General features: G+C 40.0%; 1 protein-coding gene across 1 annotated transcript in view; it reads right to left on the reverse strand.

Annotated features, from left to right (window-relative positions):
• EML6 (EMAP like 6) overlaps positions 1-21,179 on the reverse strand; it is a 262,879-nt gene that overhangs the window by 42,789 nt on the left and 198,911 nt on the right. Inside the window, exons 26-28 of the mRNA XM_055107940.2 lie at positions 16,439-16,615; positions 4,824-5,025; positions 4,587-4,713 (exon numbers count right to left, since the gene is read on the reverse strand). Coding sequence (XP_054963915.1) covers positions 4,587-4,713; positions 4,824-5,025; positions 16,439-16,615 — 506 coding nt within the window. The remainder of the gene's footprint in view (positions 1-4,586; positions 4,714-4,823; positions 5,026-16,438; positions 16,616-21,179) is intronic.

The following is a 21,179-nucleotide window of genomic DNA, read 5'->3' on the forward strand; positions in this document are numbered from 1 at the left end:
CTTGGCTCGCTGCAACCTCTGCCCCCTGAGTTCAAGCAATTTGTGCCTCAGCCTCCCGAGAAGCTGAGATTACAGGTGTGTTCCACCATACCAGGCTAATTTTTGTATTTTTAGGAGAGACAGGGTTTCACCATGTTTCCTAGGCTGGTCTTGAATTCCTGGCCTCATGTAATCTGCCCACCTTGGCTTCCCAAATTCTCGGATTACAGGCATAAGCCACCGTGCCTGGCCTATATATAGAATAGTTTTAAATGGGGCCATTTTAAGAGAATATATATGACAAGAAAAGGGTGAACTGTAATAGACATTTTCTATTTTGGGTCTGTCCAAATCACCTCTGGGGGAAGTGATTACAGAGAGGTGAAGTGATTACATTGCTAGTCTATGGTGGCAGGTGACTATTTCCAAGGGAAGAGTCAAAGACTTTTTCTTCCTAGCCCATAGTGATTGGTTCAAGGGTAGTCCTGGGGCCCACCAGAGCCAATAGCACCTCAAAAGACATTTGTAGGGGGAACTTGTGAATCAGAGGCAGTTCTTTCCTACTGATTTTGAACCACAGAGACTATAAGTTCTGCAGCCATTTTTCTACCTGAAGAACTGTAATAACCCAGAGGAAGCAGAACTGAGACATGAAGGAAAAAACCAGAATCCTGGCAGCAAGATTTGAGTTCTCTTAACAAGTGCCACCTGAAGTTGCCCCACTCCTGCATACTTAGGTGTGTAAACCAGTAAGTTCCCCTTTGCTTAGGCCAGTTCGGGTTGGGTGACCCCCTTGAAAGCCCCTATGTTATAAATCAAAAAACAGTATGTAAGCTAGGTGTGACTTTGGTAATGTGAAAAGAAAATTCTTAATTTAACAGGCAACTCTAGTAATTTGGTACCAAGCAAACCTTAGGGATTTCATCACTTGATGAATTGGGGAAAACTGTTTTTACCGAAGTCTGAATACAGGATTTGGGCACCATACCTCATGTTGAGATGATATAAGCATTTTGTATCTTAAATTGCTCTGAAAAACTATGCTTTCCTCCTTCATTTTTTCTCCCAAAAGGAACTTTTCTGATATTTTAAGTATCAATTAAATATCTTAAGTTTGTAGATGGACAAAAGAGTACAGTATAAGAAAACCTGGCAAAGGAGATGAGGTGAAAAGTTGAGAGTAAGAGGTGTGCCAGGTTGGGGCGTGGCACTTGAGAGGTGGGAAGGTTTGGAAGGGTTCCTCTAGACCAGAATTAGCGTCCAGTCGGCTGGGGATGAAGGAGGGCAGCGTGGGGTAGCCCTGAGTGCCCAGATAAGGAGTGAAAGCATGGATTCCCAAAAGTAAAAAAGACTTCATGACTTTCCTCAGCCACACACCACACGTGGCAGCTGAGCAGCAAGATCACCCAAGGGTTCACCCAAGGCTGGGGACCAGCCAGATGAGTCTGGGTCATGGAGGCAGGGTATCCCAGTGTGCTAGAGGAAAGCTGGAGTAACTGGGCTACCTGCTGAACACTTCATGGACATTACATATCTGGTAGGTGTAGCCCAGGATTCTTTTGAGACCAATTGTAAATTTCTTCTCAGCTTCCTCATTTTCTGAAAGATTAGAACTGAAGATCATATGGCTTCTGAAGAATAAGAACTCACAATGTAATTAGCAATTGTGCAAGGAAGCAGGATCTGAAATCTCACAGCTATTTTAAAGTCAAATAACTGAGTCTAATTAGAAACAATTCACAAATATCTTAAAATTTAGGAATTAGGAATTCAGTTGCTTCAAAAGTAATTGATGCAAAAAGCACAGTTGCCTTCAAGGCATTTTTCTCAGTACGACAGGTGCTACAGTCATCTCACGGTTTCTAATTGCTTTTAGGTGACAGGGGATTTACCAGAGGTAGAGCTGCCTGAAACATTGCTAAGTGACAAAACAGTGCTAAGGACCCTGCGTGGAGTGGTTGTCCCAAGCTCACATCTCTTTCAGTCCTCGAGTACTCGTCTCCCATTAGTCTCATTGGTGCATGTCTTGAACCAAGTGTTTAGAAAAATCACCCAGGTATACAGAATTATCTGCAGGTATACACAGAAGGCACGATGACGGGAACACCAAGGAAAACCCCTGCCTCTCAAATCTTCAAGCAGAGCTTGAAGTTGCCAAAGAAAACAGTATCAGGGGCTGCTGGGCAACGGCCCTGATTATTCCCAGGGAGAAGCTGGCCACTGCTGCCTGGCTTCATGTGGTCCTGATGTCAGCATTTTTCCTTCTCTGCCCCTCTGTCATTCCAGGATGCTAGAGTCCATGGGTCCTGTTTTATACCCTAGATGAGGACTAAGATATGCTGTTTAACATCTTGTGCCACCCTCCCAATTCTATCACTCATCCTGCTTTCTCTCAAATTCCCCAAATGCCCTGCCTTGCCTGGCAATGTTCTATTTTGTGGTCCAGAAGATGCCCACAGTCTGATCTCTGAGGTTCAGTCTCCCCTAAAATTACTGACCAGGACTGGTGGAGTCTGCTTGTTCTTGGTTCTGATTGTGATTTGCCCCCATGGAGACTGCTAAGTTGGCCATCATTTATTGCTCTTTACTAGCTGACCCTACCTGGCAGGGCCCCACTCCACTCCCGGCATGCTGTGCAGCTGGCAGTGTGTGCTCTAGTTCCAGCTCCTTCTGGGAATTGAGGCTGTCAAGGCTTTTAAAGTTATCTAGGAAGGTGCTCTCTACAGAAAAGGTTTGATTATTCCTCCAGACCCTATACTTATCTTAAAATTGTTTTCTTCACTAAATCCTGGTGTGAATTTTTTTAAATGCCAGTGAAGTACTGAACTGCCTACCCCTATTTCATAATATTATAAGGCTTTTTCCTTTTGATGAAAAAAAAGTCATTCCAGTGTATGCGACTATACAGTTTCCTATCTGATGGGGTATAGCTTGATAATAAAATGGGGTAGCGTGAAAATTCTGAATTTTAAAATGAAAAACTCTTAGGGTCCTCTCTATCATCAGTCCTCCTACCTTTCATTAAGTTTGGCAGTATGAAATTTTGATAGATTTGCCCAAAGAGGCAATGAGACAAGAAGAGGATTAGGTGAGCCTTGGTTTGGGTTTGAAATCAGCTGTAGTGTTTGGAATTTGGAGCTTGGGTTAAATGATTATATTTTGGTGGCTAGCATGAATCTCAGCATGATGTACGAATGAGTTACAGAAATCAGCCAGAAACACCCTTGGGATAATGGCCATGTCAACTCATTTCATAATGGTACGTGAAACTAGAAATGAAATTAGAAAGGCTGGGTAATTTTTTTTTCCCAAAGGAATGTATACTTCAGGTGAAACATTTTTTTAGATTGGATTATTTAAGTGGGAGGCCTATTCATGCACTTCTGTGCATATGGTTCTTTTTTCCCCTTAATTCTTAGAATTAGGACTTTTAAAAATTATTTTCTGTTTGTGGCCACTTTAAAACCATGTTGCAATCAAAATGAACTATGAAGACCACTGCAGAAAAATCTCTAAGTTTTTCTTAAAAGAAAGCTCTGGATCTTTGTAACATCTAACAAAGATGCTAGGGAAAAATTAGGGCTTTTTTGCATTAGATTCAATCTTCTTGCCAGTAGCACACCCACCATTTACCAAGTTTATTTTAACATCTGGCACTGAATTAAGCAGGAGGAGGAGGAGGTTACATTTCTTTGCATCTAAAACCCCACATAATAGTAAGAAGTGATAGGTCAGACTTATTATTGTTAGGCAGAAAGCCATACTAAGTGCAAACTACTTGAATCTCATAAATTATATATTGTGGGACCAGCGTATTGTCAACATCGAGCCCACCTCAATGTGAACAGCCAACAGAATTCTTAAAACATCTTTGAGATCCATGAAATTCTCTTTAGTTATTAAGAGTTTTTATTCAATATCCACTATTAGCATGAATATGATAAATTAAGTAATATAGTAATTCTGAGCTTTTCTTTTTAGAAATGCTAAAGTGTTTGACAATTCTTATCAATACTTAAAATAGCACATTGAAAAGCCCCAAAATAATACTAGAAAACACTCATTCTACATAGAGGATCCAAGGCAATAAAACCAAATGGGATAGGCTGGAATTGCCTATCTGGGCAAATGAAGACACAGTAAGAGAAGATACACCAAGTGAATGGAGTATAAGGCACAGATTCTGGTTAGAATGGAAGACGGTTTTTCACAACTCCGCAACCATTCCTCCATGACCTCAGAAGCCTGTCCTCCCTCCTACCTTGCTGGTCAGCAGGCTTTCCTGTCAGCCGCCACAGTCAGGACTGCTTTGGGGCTGCCCTAGCATTTTTTCTGTGCATGGAGAAGCGTAGTCCAACTAAATTTCATGTCTATTCAAGTCACATTCCATAACCAACTTCCACAAAGTATAAACCGCCCTTTGCCACGTACTGGGATGTTGTGCAATTTTTTCTCAGCTTAAGCCTGTGTACAGGTGAAGACTCTGTGCAGATTTATAAAAGACTGACTTAAACAGCAACTTTGACGGCAAAGAAAATGCACTCTGGCTTAAACAAGTTTCTTGTCATCAGGTATAATAAAAGCAAGCAAACCTGGCAACACCATACCTTTCTTCCACGGAAACTTCCTTCAGCTGCTGGTGTGGCTTGGTGCCTTCCATTTCCCTGATGCTCACAGCATAAATCTTGGTGGTGTAGTCAATGGCCTTTTCTCTAGCAACATCGCTGTCATAGCCTCAAACAACAGAAAGAGATTGGGGAGCCAGTTGGTTTGCAGTGGCCCAGGAAGGGAGGTGTTGGGAGGTGCATTCGGCGCAGGAGGCACGTGGCAGGTGGGGGGCTCACCTCCATCCTCTTCCACGTCGGTGTCCGACTCCTCGCTGTCCACCAGCTTGCTCTCCTGGGTCCCCACAAACTCCCTGGTCCAGATCATCAGGGCTGTGTCGGCGCCGCCCACCGTGAGCAGCACAGAGTCATTGTGCAGCCACCTCACGTTAGTGACATGTGCACTGTGCCCCACGTACTTCTTGAATCTTGCATGCTGTCCCTGTAAAGCCCGAAATTGGTTATTACCCCAGCCACTGTTATTCCTTTCTCTGGGCTCGTTTATCCATATTAGTTTCTACTGGTTTCTACTGGATACAAAGGAAACAGTTCAACAGCAATTTCCTACATTTCAACTAGAATGTAAGCTCCATGTGGGCAGGCACTACGTCTCTTTTTTCTTCAAACAGTACCCAGTTCACAATAGGTCCTCAATACATTTTTGAGGGAATGAATGAAATGTTAGACTACAGAACCTATTTTCTGGGAATCTATGGACATATAAAAAGCTTGTTCTGGTTCTCACAAATGTCAAATGTGCTGCCTCCACAGGTCTCTAGTGTAAACTCCTGACTGTGAGTCTGGCTGACATCTGAGATCAAAAGTGTCTTCACAGCCATCTCCTACAGTGACTTCTGTACCATAGTCCAGGCAGTGGCAGAAGAGCAAAGGATATCTTATAAACCTGGGACCTCAAGTAAGATGTAAAATGAACACAACAGTTTCTGCCACAGACGCTAGAAAGAATTTTTAATACAAACACGCAAACATTGATTTAAAGCAAAGCTCCTTTTCAACAAACATAGCCAAATACATACAACCCAATTTATCAGTAACGACTAAAAGCTTTTTGGAGTGGTGTGCCCAGGCCACCCCACCTTTATCCCCGGGTGGAGGGCAGAGGGTGGAGGGTGGAATGTGAGTCAGCTGCTCATGCCAGGGCAGTCCTGACAAGTGGTGCAAAATCAAAGCTGGCACCAGAAAGAGCTTCCATATTCAGCTCATGAGCCACAGCCTGGCAAAAACAGCTGCAGCGGGAGCCGTTTAAAGACATGGAGTTTTTCCATCCTCTCAGCGACTCCGAGGGAATACCTTACAGAATATGGAAGGCCACATGCACTGTCTGAGGTTGTAAGAGAGTCACCAGTATCCTAGATGAAAATTTTATTAAGTAATTTACAAGTGGCTCCCAGAGGGTTTTGGACTGGCATGCTACAGAATCTGAAAACAGCACAGACATACAGCAGGAAACAGGTGCAGGAGCGTTTGTGACTTTGTAATACTCCTAGTCAAGATCGCCCTGTATTTGGCCAACTACTAGCTGATGGCAGAGCGGAACTGCCCACTCCTCAGCAGAGTACTGAGCCTAGAAAGATTCCTGAAGCAAACAGGCAGGTAGGATTTCCAGGAGGCCCTCCAGAGTCATTAGTTTGCTAGCAAATAGGCAGAACAAAAGAATTTCCAAGAAAAACCCATTTAGACATGTGAGATCCAGAAGGCATGGAAACAGAGGAGAGTCACAGCAGCTGCAGCCATGTGCCCTGCTGGTCTTCTAGCTGGAAGCAGGAGCACATCCAGTTTATATACTACAAATGCAAGCTGTTTCTTTACAGAAGTAAAAGAGCATGAGAAATGCCTCTCTACACCCTCAACTTATAAGAGGGACACAGGGTTTCTAGATGGGAAGAAAAAATGCAAAAAGAAAGGTTCAAGGAAAAACAGACTCTAAGGGATGAGATTCAGGTTGCAGAGGGGAAAAAAGGGACATAGAGGAAGAAAGAGAGAGGAAAAAATTCAGGGCCACTGAAGAGATTTAACAAGGCAGAGATTCCTGCAGCAGTGGGTGATTCAAGATTCTCAGAATAGGAAACAAGATCACTGCTCCATGCAACAATAAAGGGAATTGACAGTTGCTAGAAGGTTCTGCGAAACCAGCTGCTGTCTCAAGAGGAAGACACTGGCAGGGATGTTTAGTGGTTCCCGGCAGGGCCTACGGAGGAAACGTCCTCAAGACCTGGCACAGCCATTGGGATGAATGACCTTTCTGGGTCTTCAAGCCAAACTGCACTTGTTACACCCATCAGAACTTGCTGCTTCACCACAACTCTATCCATCAAGTGATGAAATAATGGATGATAGCACCAGAAAAACCTGGAATATGGCCAGGTGCAGTGGTTCATGCCTGTAATCCCAGCACTTTGGGAGGCCAAGGCGGGCAGATCACTTGAGGTCAGGAGTACAAGACCAGCCTGGCCAACATGGTGAAACCCCGACTCTACTAAAAATACAAAAATTAGCTGGGCATGGTGGTGGATGCCTGTAATCCAAGCTACTTGGGAGGCTGAGGCAGGAGAATTGCTTGAACCTGGGAGGCAGAGGTTGCTGTCAGCCAAGATCACACCACTGCACTACAGCCTGGGCAACAGTGAGACTCCATCTTAAAACAAAAAAAATCTGGAATATGTCTCCAGAGTAGTGGTTGTCAATCCCTGATAGGGAAGAAATTCCTGAGAATCTCGTGAAAGCTGTGCACTCTCCCCTACATTCACATTTCAGTTTCCCTGTCTATAAAATTTTCCATGCAAAGTTTCTCTCTGAAGAATCATCCTCCAGAGCTTTTCACATTCTGAGGAGGAAACTTAAGGACTTGAGGGCATGGAGGGTTTTAAAAATGCAAATGACACAGTGGTATTTTAGCCTCTCCATCTAGCAAAAGGGTCTAGGTTCGGAAGGGAAGGGAGGCTACGGGAAGCAATCAGCAGGCCATACAGACAGTGTCAAAAAACAATTTGGTTTTCTGGTCCATGGTTTAAGGTACTACAAAAATGGGTTGTGCTCCTGTTAAGTCTCTGATAAAGGATAGGGTCTGTCTCATGGAGGTTGGGACAAGGTGGCTGTCAGGGCACTAATGATCTAATCGGGAAGGCTTTAACCTATAAAACTGAATATTAATAAAGATACTTGTCTGGCATGGAAAGAAAAATGCCTGGAAGAGATGCCCACTCATGGGAAAGTAGAATGAGAAAAAGAGCCAAGATAGTGACGTGATTTTAGCAGCCAACAAATGGAACTTGAATTTTGGACACAGAGCTCTGTGGTGGTAATAAGATCTCACAGGTATCACCAAGACTGATGACATAGAACTCAATGCGAGAATATAGCAATGGCATGGGACATTAGTCTGCTTGGGTTGCCATAACAAAATGCCCTAGGCCGGGTAGCTAAACAGCAGAAATTTATTTCTCACAGTTTGAGGCTGGGCAAGATGAAGGTGCTGGCCAATTTGGTTCCTGGTGCGGGCTCTCTTTCTGGCTTGTAGATAGCTGCCTTCTCACTGTGTGCTCACAGGAAGAGCGGGCGGTGTGTGTGTGGAGAGTGAAAGCTAGCTCTCTGGCATCTCTTCTATAAGGACACTGATTCTATCAGATTAGGGCCCCTCCCTTATAAACTCATTTAATCTTAGTTACTTCCCTAAATGACCTATCTCCAAATACAGTCCCATTGGGAGTTAGGGCTTTAACACAGATTTGGGAAGACACAACCATTCAAGTTCATAACAGATAATGAACTTTGTTCAACAGAGTGATAGCAGTTGGACAAGTGTGACTATACAGCTGGAAATATTCATTGGCAAGAGATTCATGTATTTGGGAAGGAAAGTGTGCCAGAAAAATCAGGTTGAAAAAAAAAAGAAGAGGCTGGGTGCAGTGGCTCACGCCTGTAATCCCAGCACTTTGGGAGGCCAAGGCAGGTGGATCACCTGAGGTCAGGAGTTCCAGACCAGTCTGGCCAACATGGCGAAACCCCATCTCTACTAAAAATACAAAAAATTAGCCAGGTATGGTGGCAGGCACCTGTGATCCCAGCTATTCAGGAGGCTGAAGCAGGAGAATCACTTGAACCCAGGAGGCGGAGGTTGCAGTGAGCCGAGATCACGCCATTGCACTGCAGCCTGGGCAACAAGAGCAAAAACTCCATCTTGAAAAATAATAAATAATTTTTTTTAAAAAAGAAGTGATTTTATCAAAATAATTCATATTTGGCTAGTAGTTTAAGCTATGAACCTATTTCTTCAATCTGATTGAAGAAATAGAGAACTCAAGAAATACACAGAACTCAAGAATGAAAAGATAATTTAAAACAATGGACAAAAGATTTGTACAGATACTTCCCAAATAGTAAATAGATGACAAAGTGCTCAGCATCCTTAGTCATCAGAGAAATGTAAACTGAAAACACAACTGGATGGCACTATCTACTCCCCTGGACAGCTGAATTTTATGCATCTGACAAGACCGAATATCAGCAACTGGAACTCTTACATTTTTGGTGGGAATATAAAATGATACAACTTTGGAAAAAGGTCTGGCAGTTTCTTAAAATGTTATATATATTTTTCCCCATGATTCAGAAATTCCACTCCTATATATTTACCTAAGAGAAAGAAAGCATATGTCTCCAAAGACTTGTCTAAAAATGTTCATAGCAGCTTTACTATAACCAAAAACTGGAAAAATATGTTCATCATAGGAATATGGATGAACAAACTGTTATATCCACACAATGGAATTCTACTCAGCTATGAAAATGAATGAACTATTATTATGCAACAACATGGATAAATCTCAGAAACATCTCTGAGTGAAAGAAGCTGGATAAAAAGCAGTACCTATTTCATTTATATGAAATTCTTAAACAGGTAAAATTTATGGTGAAAAACATTGGAACAGTTGGTTCAGCTGAGGGAGGGAGGGGGCATGGGGACTGGCCCAGAAGGAGTATGAGGAAGCAGCCTGGGGTGGCAATGGCGTATGTATCTTCATAAGAGCTGTTTATATAGGTATATGAGCTTTTTGTCAAAGCTTATCAAATGGAACACTGAACATTTATGTATTTCAACTGTATATAAATTTTACTTAAAAAATACCATAAGCAAATCTTGAACTCTAGATAGTAATATGCATGATGAAACATTTAGGGGTAAGTATCTTGATGTCTAAAATTTACTTTTTCCTTCCAGCTTTACTAAGGTATAATTAACAAAAATTTTATATATTCAAGGTGTACAACAGAATCTGATATATGCATACATTGTGAAATAATTACTACAATCAAGGTAATTAATGCATTAATCATGACATAGTTACCATTGTGTGTGTGTGTGTGTGTGTGTGTGTGTGTGTGTGTGTTTGGTGAGGACACTTAGTATCTACTCTGTTAGCAAATTTAAAGTAATACAGTATAATTAAATACAGTCACCATGCTCTACATCAGATCCCCAGAACTTATTTATCTTAAAAGTTTATACTCTTTGGCCAGGCGTGGTGGCTCACACCTGTAATCCCAGCACTTTGGGAGGCTGAGGTGGATGGATCACCTGAGGTTGGGAGTTCGAGACCAGCCTGATCAACATGGAGAAACCCCATCTCTACCAAAATTACAAAATTAGCCAGGCATAGTGCCACATGCCTGTAATCTCAGCTACTCAGGGGGCTGAGGCAGGAAAATCGGTTGAACCCGGGAGGCAGAGGTTGTGGTGAGCCCAGATTGTGCCACTGCACTCCAGCCTGGGCAACAAGAACAAAACTCCCTCTCAAAAAAAAAAAAAAAAAAAAAAAAAAAAAAGTTTATAACCTTTGACCAACATCTCCCCATTTCCACCCACTCTCCAGTCCTTGGCCACCACCCTTCTACTCTTTACTTCTGTGAGTTCAACTTTTTTAGATTCCACGTATATGTGAGATCACAAAGTATTTGTCTTTCTGTGCCTGGCTCATCTCACTTACCATGTCCTTCCGGTTCATCCACATTATTGCAAATGACAGGATTTCCTTCTTTTTTATGGGTGAATAATACACCACCATGTATATGTATATATACACAATAATTTCCTTATCCATTCATTTGTTGATAGATACTTCAGTTGTTTCTATATCTTGGCTATTGTAAATAATGCTGTAATGAACATGGTGGTGTAGATATCTCTTCAAGATACTGATTTCATTTCCTTTGGATATATACCCAGAAGTGGGATTACTGAATCATATATTAGTTTTTAATTTTTTGAGGAACCTCCATATTGTTTTCCATAATGACTGCACCAATTTGTACACTGTTGGCGGGCCTAACAGTGTACAAGGGTTCCCTTTCTTTACACCCTCACCAACACTTGTTCTTTTTTTAATAGACATCCTAACAGGTGTGAGGTGATATCTGTGATTTTGATTTACATTTCCCTAAAAAGTGATGTTGAACATCTTTTCACATACCTGTTGGCCATTTCTACGTCTTCTTTGGAGAAATGTCTATTCAAGTCATTTGCCTGTTTTAAAATCATAGTTATTGCTATTGAGTTGTAAAATTCATTATATATTTTGTATATTAACCCTTTATCAGAAACATGGTTTGCAATTATTTTTCCCATTTGATAGGCCGCCTTTTCATTTTGTTGATTGTTTCATTTGCCGTGCAAAGCTTTTTAGTTTGATGTTGTCTCACTTGCTTTTGTTTTTGCTTGTGCTTTGGCTATTACATCCAAGAAATCACTGCCAAGACCAATGTCAAGGAGCTCTTTATATTTTCTTCTAGGAGTTGTATGATTTCAGGTCTTACATTTAAATCTTTAATCCATTTTGAGTTAATTTTTTTTAATGGTGTGAGATAAAGTCCAATTTCATTCTTTTGAATGTAGATATCCAGTTTCCCTGACACCACTCATTGAAGAGACTGTCTTCTCCTTACCGTATATTTTTGGTACCCTCGTCAAAGATTGACTATATAATATATATGGATATATTTCTGGCATCTTTATTCTGTTTCATTGGTCTATGTGTCTGTTTTTATGTCATTACCATACGTTTTGATTACTATAGCTTTGTAATATAGTTTGAAATGTATATTTCAAAGGGTGACACTTCCAGTTTTATTCTTTCTTGGGATTGCTTTGGCTATTCAGGTTTTTTGTGGTTACATACAAATTTTAAGGTTGTTTTTCCAATTTTTGTGAAAAAAATGCCTTTGGAATTTTGATAAGGATTACATTGAATCTGTAGATTATTTTTTGGGTAGTGTGAACATTTTAACAATATTAGTTCTTCCACTCCATGAACACAGGATCTCTTTCCATTTATTTGTGTCTTCTTCGATTTATTTCATGAGTGTCTTACAGATTTCAGTATACAGTTCTTTCGCCTCCTTGGCTAAACTTATTCCTAAACATTTTATTTGTCTTGATGATACAGTTTTTGTAGATAGTCTAAGTATATAAAAAAGTAATTGAATTGTATATGTTAGCTTTGTATCCTACAACTTTACGGACTTTATTAATTCTAATAGCTTTTGGGGGGGTCTTTAGGGTTTTCTATATATAAGATCATGTTGTACATAAATAGAGATAATTTTACGTCTTTCTTTCTGATCTGGATGCCTTTTCTCTCTTTTGCTTGCTTAATTGCTCTGGCTAGCACTTCCTTGTCTTGTTCCTTATCTTAAAGGAAAAGCTTTCGGCTTTTCATCATTGAGTATGTTAGCTGTGGGTTTTTCATTTATGGCCTTTATTGAAGTTCCTTCCTTCTATATCTAATTGAAGTGTTTTTAATCATGAGAGGATGTTGAATTTTGTCCATCCTTTTCTCACATCCACTGAGATAATCAAATGATTTTTATCCTTTATTCTGTTTATGTGGTACATCACATTTACTGACTTGCATATGTTGAACCATCCTTGCATCCCAGGAACACATTCCACTTGATCATGGTGTATGATCTTTTTAATGTGCTGTTGAATTTGGTTTGTAGTATTTTGTTTCAGATTTTTGCACCTATATTCATCAGGCATATTGGCCTGTAGTTTTCTTGTAGTGTCCTTATCTGGTTTTGGTATCAAGGTTCTGCTGGCTTTCTAAGATGAGTTTAGAAGTGTTCCCTCCCCTTCAGTTTTTTTTGTTTTTTTTTTTTTTTGAAAGAGTTTAAAAAGGATTGGCAATATTTTTTTCTTTAAATACTTGGGAGAAATCACACATGAAGCCACATGGTCTTGGGCTTTTCTGGGAGGTTCTTGATTACAGATTCAATCTCTTGTGCATTATTGATCTGTTCAGATTTTCTATTTCTTTGCAATTCAGTTTTGGTAGGCTGTATATTTCCAGATATGTTTCATTTCTTCCAGGTTATCCAATTTGTTGGCATGTAATTGCTCAAAGTAGTCTCTTATGATCCTTTGTATTTCTATAGTATCAGTTATAATGTCTCATCTTTCATTTATAATTTTATTTGAGTCCTTTTTTGGCTAGTCTAGCTAAAGGTTGGTCAATTTTACCTTTTCAAAAACACCAACTCTTAGTTTCATTGGTCTTTTCTCTTTATAGTCTCTATTTTATTTATTTCTGTTCTAATCTTTATTATTTCCTTCCTTCTGCTAACAGGAAGCTTAGTTTGGTCTTCTTTTCCTAGTTTTCTGAAGTGTAAAGTTAGGTTATTTGAGATCTTTATTTTTCTTTCTTAATTCTACAGTTTACTTTAAATTACAGAATTTAGGTTGTGGGTTTCTATTAGTTCACTATATTATTCTCTCGTCTTATGTGTATGCTTCAAAATCTTCACAATAAAATCTTAGAAAAAAAGCGTACACAGAAGATGAATGTGCAAAATGCAAAACATAGTGTAACTTTGTTGAAACAGGAATGGGATTCCAGAGCTTTTGCACTGGTTCCTTCCTTCCCACCTGAGATATACCTCCCTGGAACTCTGGTCTGAGGAACACAACTTGAAATGACTGTAATATATAGATAAGCCACCTTGTCAGGTAGGGGAAGTACTAGCAAGATGCAATAGTACTGTGGGGGTTTTAGTTATCTAAATAGCTGCTCCAAAACCTTGGTCTACTAAAACCAGGGTATCACTAACTTTTTGCCTTGTACTGCTAGCAATTTCATTTACACATAGAAATAGCAAGGAAAATGGCTACTTAGAACTAAATTCTGATCAAATAGGAAGGGCTGGTAAGTGACAGATCATTGGCAGAAGGTTGCCAGGTGGCTTTGGGATGGGCAATGAAGGTAACACTGGACAGAATCAGATGTGTATCTCAGGGCTACTCACCATGATAACCTAATCAGTTATTAACAAAGGAAGGAGAAGAAAGGAAAAGCGTCCAAAGTAACCAAAGTGGCCATAGAGGTAACTGGTATGTTCAGGTTAAAATGTACAAATGACAGGAGTAGCAAATAATTGAGGATGAATACAAAAGCCTTGCACCGACTTTTAAGTGTAGTTTATGGAATGCTAAAGACAAAAAATAAGACTTTTGAAAAGGATTGGAAAGATATATTTAGGGATAGAAGCAAAATAGAGGAAAGTTAGGAACACTTGTCAATCAGGTGGCTTCACATGAACTGAAAGTCAATTTCTCATTTCCTCTGTCAAAGAGAATGTTCTTCAAACCGCAAAGGAGAAAACAGAACTCATTTACGTGAGTATAGGTGCCTTCAAACGTGACCACAGAAATAATACAGTAATAGCTGAAAAGTTTAGGAATCAGGAGAGGTGGCATCAAACACAAAGTGGTTCTTGTATCCCAGTGGGAAAACAAATAGGCTCCGGAAAATATTGATTCATGAGGTAATGTAATCCCTGGAAAATTCTAGGATGAAATATTACACAGGAGTTCAATAAGCATTTGGAAAAAGAAGTAGTGATAACCAGACAGTAATGGGTACACTGTGAACTAACCTCACATATTTTATTGGTTGGTTTATTAGAAGGAGAGATTAAGGATGACAGAGACCATTATCCACTTGTCTTTAGGCAAGACATTTGCCAAGAATTTAATGATGTCTTCTTGGACCAGGATAAATGACTGTACAGGGGGGTAAATTTAAATGTCTGTTACTGATTAAAGAATTGTTACAACGTGTAGATTAATAAACAGAATGTCAGCTGGGTATGGTGGCTCATGATTATAATTCCAATACTTTGGGAGGCCCAGGTGGGAGGATTGTTTGAGTCCAGGAGTTTGGGACCAGCCTGGGTAATATAGTGAGACCCCATCTCTACAAAAAGTAAAAAAATTAGCTGGGCATGGTGGTATGCACATAATCCCAGCTACTGGGGAGGCTGAGGTGGATTGATTGCTTGAGTCTAGAAGGTAGAGGCTGCAGTGAGCGGTGATCGTGCCACTGCACTCCAGCCTGGGAAACACAGCAAAACCCTGTCATTCATTCATTCATTAGTTAAAATAAATAAATAAATGGAATGTAAAACTGAATTGAGGGGGAGGTTCCTGGAGTTGACGTGTGATTGTTCCAGTCTGTCTTTTTTTCTATGATTTAGAACTCGGGATTGTGAAAGCAGAGGATGACATGATGCTGCAAGGGAGAGAAAATGCTCTGACAAGGTATTCAAAGATAGAGATAGGATGGAACACTGAGAAGAAATAAATAAAACTCTTTGGGTACAAATGTAAAGTTCTGTACTCAGATCTTAGAAAATCAAATGTGTAAGTACAGGCTTGGGGATAATCTGAACATTTTTGAGACTGACGTCTATTATTCAGTTTTGTAGTGTGGCAGCCAAAAGGGCCAATGCCATTTTAGTTTGATTTAACACAAGTGTAAAACTCAAAACCAAGAAGGTAGCAGTCCCACTGTGCTCTGACCTGATCAGATTACAACTGGAACACTGAATACAGTTCTAGACTAGACAGTTGAAGGAAGAATTGATAAACTGGACTGTGCTTAAAGGGAGTGGACAGCTGTAAGCCATCGAATATGGGAAATGGCTGAAGGAACTAGAAAGGTTAGGCTGGAAAAAAAAATGAGACTTCGGGGAGTCAAATGTGATCTTACTACAGATGACGGCTGTTAGAGGAATGGAATTGTTTAATGATGGTTCAGAAGGTAGAACTTTATTTAAAAAGAAAAGAGGCCAGGTGCAGTGGCTCACGCCCATAATCCCAGCACTTTGGGAGGCCAACGCAGGTGGATCACAAAGTCAGGAGTTCAAGACCAGCCTGGTCAAGATGGTGAAACCCTCTCTCTACTAAAAATACAAAAATTAGTCTGGCGTGGTGGCAGGTGTCTGTAATCCAGCTACTCGGGAGGCTGAGGCAGGGAATTGCCTGAACCTGGGAGGCAGAAGTTGCAATCAGCCGAGATGGCGCCACTGCACTCCAGCCTGGGCAACAGAGTGAAACTCCGTCTCAAAAAAAAAAAAAAAAAAAAAAAAAAGGAAAGAAAAGAATTCAGCTCAAGATAGAGAAAAACGTTTTAACAATTGGAGGTATTTGAAAATCAGTTGGGGTGCTGTGTGGTATTAAGTTCCTCATCTGTGGAAGTATCCTAATGAAAGTTAGAAAGGCACTGGTCTGTGAGGTTGTAAAGGTAACACTTACTTTGCAGTTTGTGAGATGTTGGATTTGGTGACCACTGAAGGCCTTTCAAGGTAGAATTCTATGCCATGAGAATTGCACTGAAATTAGTCACTCAAACACAATGTCAGGGAGGTTTTTATACAGCATAAATAATACTCCGATAATGTGAATTGCTTATGACTTCAAATTTTAAAAAATGCACTTAGATACAATATTTAAGGTTATTAAGGAGACTGAGCAAGTAAAGATAATAAACATGCAATATTACCTTGACAGGATATGAAAAAAGCTTAACGAAACCAAAATCATCTCCAGTGGCTAAAAGGGAACAGTCTTTGGTAAGACTGGCAGCATTTACGTCAGTTATATCGCTATGTGCTGGCCAGATTCCCTCACAGGTGGGCCCCAGGACACAGGTCCATGTGTCCCACTCTATCTTCTCGATCTGAAAAAGAACGAAAGAGAATGATATTTTTGCACAACCTAGTTTGTTTTATTTAAAAGAAACAGTTTGCACCTGAGTAATTCTAAATTACTTTGCCAACATTAGGCATTTGTGTTGAGTGCTGAGGTACACAAATTCTAAGTTGCATATTTAAAGTGGTTATTTGCATTGTCTTAAGAAACCAACACTGCAGTCAAATACCCAAATGTTTTTCTCTAGATAAAATGAACATTTTGAAATTGTGGAAATGTGATAATAATAAGGTATTTTAGTTCTTAACTAGACATTTATCATTGTATAAGCCATAAGCTGGATCCAGATTCCCCAACGCCAGCATTGATGTCTTAGGCTGGAAAATTCTTTGTTGTTGGGACTGTCCTGTGCGTGTCAGGATGTTTAGAGCATCTCTGGTCTCCGCCCACTGGATGCCAGTAGCATACCCTTGTCCCCAGGCATTGCCAAATGTTCCTGGGAAACAAAATTGCTCTCAGTTGAGAATCACTGACCTAGGCTGATCAATGGAGATGATCATTTAGCCAATTATTTTAAAAAGTTACAAGACACAACTTTAAAAAACATGACTGCTTCCTTGGAGGAAAAAGTAATAAGATTCTGCAGCAAGCTTAATATCCTGTATGCTCTAGAGAGACTACTTTAAAAATCTGAAGAGCTATTCATATTCTATTGCCATGAATCTTTTATCCTTTAAAACTGTTTCGTCTGAAATTCTTGGCTAGAATATTTGTAATTTGTATAGGTTAAATCCTGATAAGACTGAGGTTTTTCTTTCCATTTTCTTAAAACAATAATAGACAATAACAACAACATTATGGCTTTCCTGGGAGATTTTATCTCATTTACTTTCATTCAACATCTGCTATTATACCTTAATATTCCAGTTTCTTTAGAGAAAGCACTGGAGTAAAAGAAATTAGAGAACTGTAGCTAAAATTAAAGCCCAGATCTCTCTTTTTGAATTTGAAACTGTTTTGCACGTTGCTAATGTACCTTGCCTAATTTCTGCTTGTTGTTATTGCTTAGAAGAGAAATTACAAGATAAAGATGCAGCCAGGAGTTTTAGTCACAACGTGGTAAGGTGCTATACATTTGTTAGTCCCTCAAATTTCTCCTCATTTAATCTTGTGTGTTTCTTTTGGAGGCACACAGAGGTGGAAACAAAAATCTGAATCTGGTCCTGTGACTTGGGGGCCTCGGGTAGGAACACAGACCAAGGTGACTCAAGGTGGTTCCCCCAGAAATCACCTCAGTTTTAGAATTGGAGTCCCTCAACCCCTTATGATGTCCTAACCTAATCTTCACAGGAAGAGAAGCAGGGAACCATCCCTTGCTGGTTCTGGAAGCATGCTTTTGGCCATTGACTCCCTTCCAAATTCTAGATTCCATCTCTAAGACTCTCCTAGTCCACTCGCAATCCCTACAGTGATGCTGGCCTCATCCCAGCAGGAAAGGAAAGGGAGCTGGTATTGCTCCCCTGGCAGACACCCCAACACAACACTGTTGGCCAGATCAGGGCACCGTGTTCTCCAGGGGAAGCAAATGTCGAACTTGCTGGAACCTACAGAAATTGCACTTAAAATGGAGCATTAAAAATGATACCTATAATCCGTCAATGCCAAAGGGTTAAATAAACTTGTTGAAAATGCTGGAACTAAGATGGAAGGAGAGTCCTCAAGGGATCCCTTCCTTAGCACCTTGCCTCAGGTAGACATGTTATCATTTTGCAAAGGAAGCAACTGAGGCCCACAGACAGGTTACATCACTGCAGTCACAGCACGCTTAGGAAGCCGAAGGGGGAGGTTTGCTCCAGAGAGTTTGCCTCCCAATATGGTGCTGCTTTAACTGTACCATTTGTATCAGAGGGATTTGAAATGGGCATTTTAACATTTGTCATATTTTAACAATTTGCTGGGTAAGCTTTTTATTAGTTTACCATGATTGTTTCTTAAAAAAAAAAATTGCTTCTTTGAAAAAGATTTTCCAAAATCCCTCATGCTCAGTCAAAGGGCCTTATAATATTGGGACTAACACGATGAGCTACCTCTTCAATGCTCTCAGTAGCGGCACTACTAGGGAAGTTGGCCAAGAAAGCATCACTTGGAAGGACTCTGCAACCAACATCATCAGGAATCAGCCTCTGGAGTAACAAATGTGCACCACAGGGTAACAAATTAACTCTTCAGAGCAAGAGCCTGTCACTTTGGGAAGCATTATAACATGAATTTTCCTTTTGTGCATTATCTTTTATATAATAATTGCTCATCTGTTCCAAGCCAGCCTCATCCTCCTCTACCATTTGGTTAAATTACATTTCATTTTAGTATACTTATTTGGGGGCACTAAAACAGGAAGGGAAAGTACAGCTGAAGTGATGTGAAATGACACTTAAATCCACAGGAGAAATTGAGAGGCTTCATGGTGTAGGCCATGGAGTCACACATAGATGCCTTTGGGTTAAGATCACAGTGCTGTAGGTCTTTTGCCCTTACAGAGCCTTAGTTTTCTTATCTGTAAAACCAGATTGACAACTATCATGTAAAGCTGTTATGAGGATTAAAATATAGGTGTATATATTCTGAAATTCATATGGAGCCAAAAAAGAGGCTGAATAGTCAAAGCATTTCTAGGCAAAAAGAACAAAGCCAGAGGTATCGTATTACTGGACTTCAAAGTATACTACAAGGCTACAGTAACCAAAACAGACTGGTACTGGTATAAAAAGACATATAGGCCAATGGAATAGAGAACCCAGAAATAAAGCTGCACACCTATAGCCAGCTGATCTTCGACACAGTCAACAAAAATAAGCAATGGGGAAAGGACTCTCTGTTAAATAAATGGTGCTGGGATTACTGGCTAGCCATATGCAGAAGAACGAAACTGGACCCCTACATTTCACCATACACAAAAATTAACTCAAGATGTATTAGAGATTTAAATGTAAGACCTCAAACTATAAGAATCCTAGAAGAAAACCTAGGAAATACCATTCTGGACATCGGCCTTGGGAAAGAATTTATGACTAAGTCCTCAAAAGCAATTGTAACAAAAACAAAAATTGACAAATGAGACTTGATGAGTTTAATTAACTAAAGGGCTTCCACATAGCAAAAGAAAATATCCACAGAGAAAACAGACAACCTACAGAATGGGAGAAAGTATTTGCAAACTATGCATCTGAAAAGGGTCTAATATCCAGAATCTAAAAGGAACTTAAGTCAACAGGCAAAAAACAACCCCATTAAAAAGAGGGCAACAGGAGTTGGAGACCAGCCTGAGCAACATGGCAAAACCCTGGCTCTACTAAAACTATTATACAAGAATTAGCTGGGCATGGTGGTGTGCATCTACAGTCCCAGCTACTCGGGAGACTGAGGCAGGAAGATCACCTAAGCCTGGCAAGTCGAGGTTACAGTGAGCCGTGATGGTACCGCTACACTCCAGCCTGGGTGATACAGCAAGACCCTTAGAAAAGGGTCTTAAAAAAAAACAGTGGGCAAAAGATATGAAAAGACACGTCTCAAAAGAAGACATACAAGCAGCCAACAAACGTGAAAAAATGTTTATCACCAATCATTGGAGAAATGCTAATGAAAACCACAAGATGCTGTCTCACACCCTTCAGAATGGCTATTATTAAAAGTAAAAAAAAAACAAACAGAATCTGGCAAGGCTGAAGAGTAAAGGGAATGCTTATTCACTGTTGGTGGGAATGTAAATTAGTTTAGCCTCTGTGGAAAGCAGTTTGGAGATTTCTCAAAGAACTTAAAAAAGAATTACCATTCTACTCAGCAATACCATTACTGGGTACATACCCCAAAGAAAAGGAATTGTTCTACCAAAAAGACACATGTACTCATATATTCATTGCAGCACTATTCACAATAGCAAAGATATGGAATCAACCAAGATGCCCATCAGTGACCAACTGGATAAAGGAAATGTGGTACATATACACCATCGAATACTATGCAGCCATAAAAAATAATGAAATAATGTTCTTTGCAGCAACATGGATGTAGCTAGAAGCCATTATATTAAGGGAATTAACGCAGGAACAGAATACCAAATACCACATGTTCTCACGAGTGGGAATAAAGCATTGGGTACACACAGACAGGAAGGTGGCAACAACAGATACTGGGGATTACTGGGGGGCAGAGAGAGGAGGTGGCAAAGGCTAAAACACTATCTACTAGGTACTGTGCTCCCTACCTGGGTGATGCAATAATTTGTATGCCAGTCCTCAGTGTCATACAATAGACCCATGAAACAAACCTATGCATGTACCCCCGAATCTAAAATCAAAGCTGAAATTAAAATTAAAAATAAAGGTATATAAAGTATCTGGCAATCAACAAATTACCAGTGAATGAATGACGTAATTAAAAATACCTCTTACTCAAGGCCATAAGTTTCTCAATATAAAAAAGTTAAAAAGAGGACTGATCAGAGACAAATAAATTGGAATTGGGGAGGGGAGTGAGATCAAAATTTCTCAGTGAACAATTTCCATTAATACAATGCCATGATCTATAACGATGTA

Source organism: Pan paniscus, chromosome 12 (genome assembly GCF_029289425.2).
Source record: "Pan paniscus chromosome 12, NHGRI_mPanPan1-v2.0_pri, whole genome shotgun sequence".
NCBI classification, from domain to species: Eukaryota; Metazoa; Chordata; class Mammalia; order Primates; family Hominidae; genus Pan; species Pan paniscus.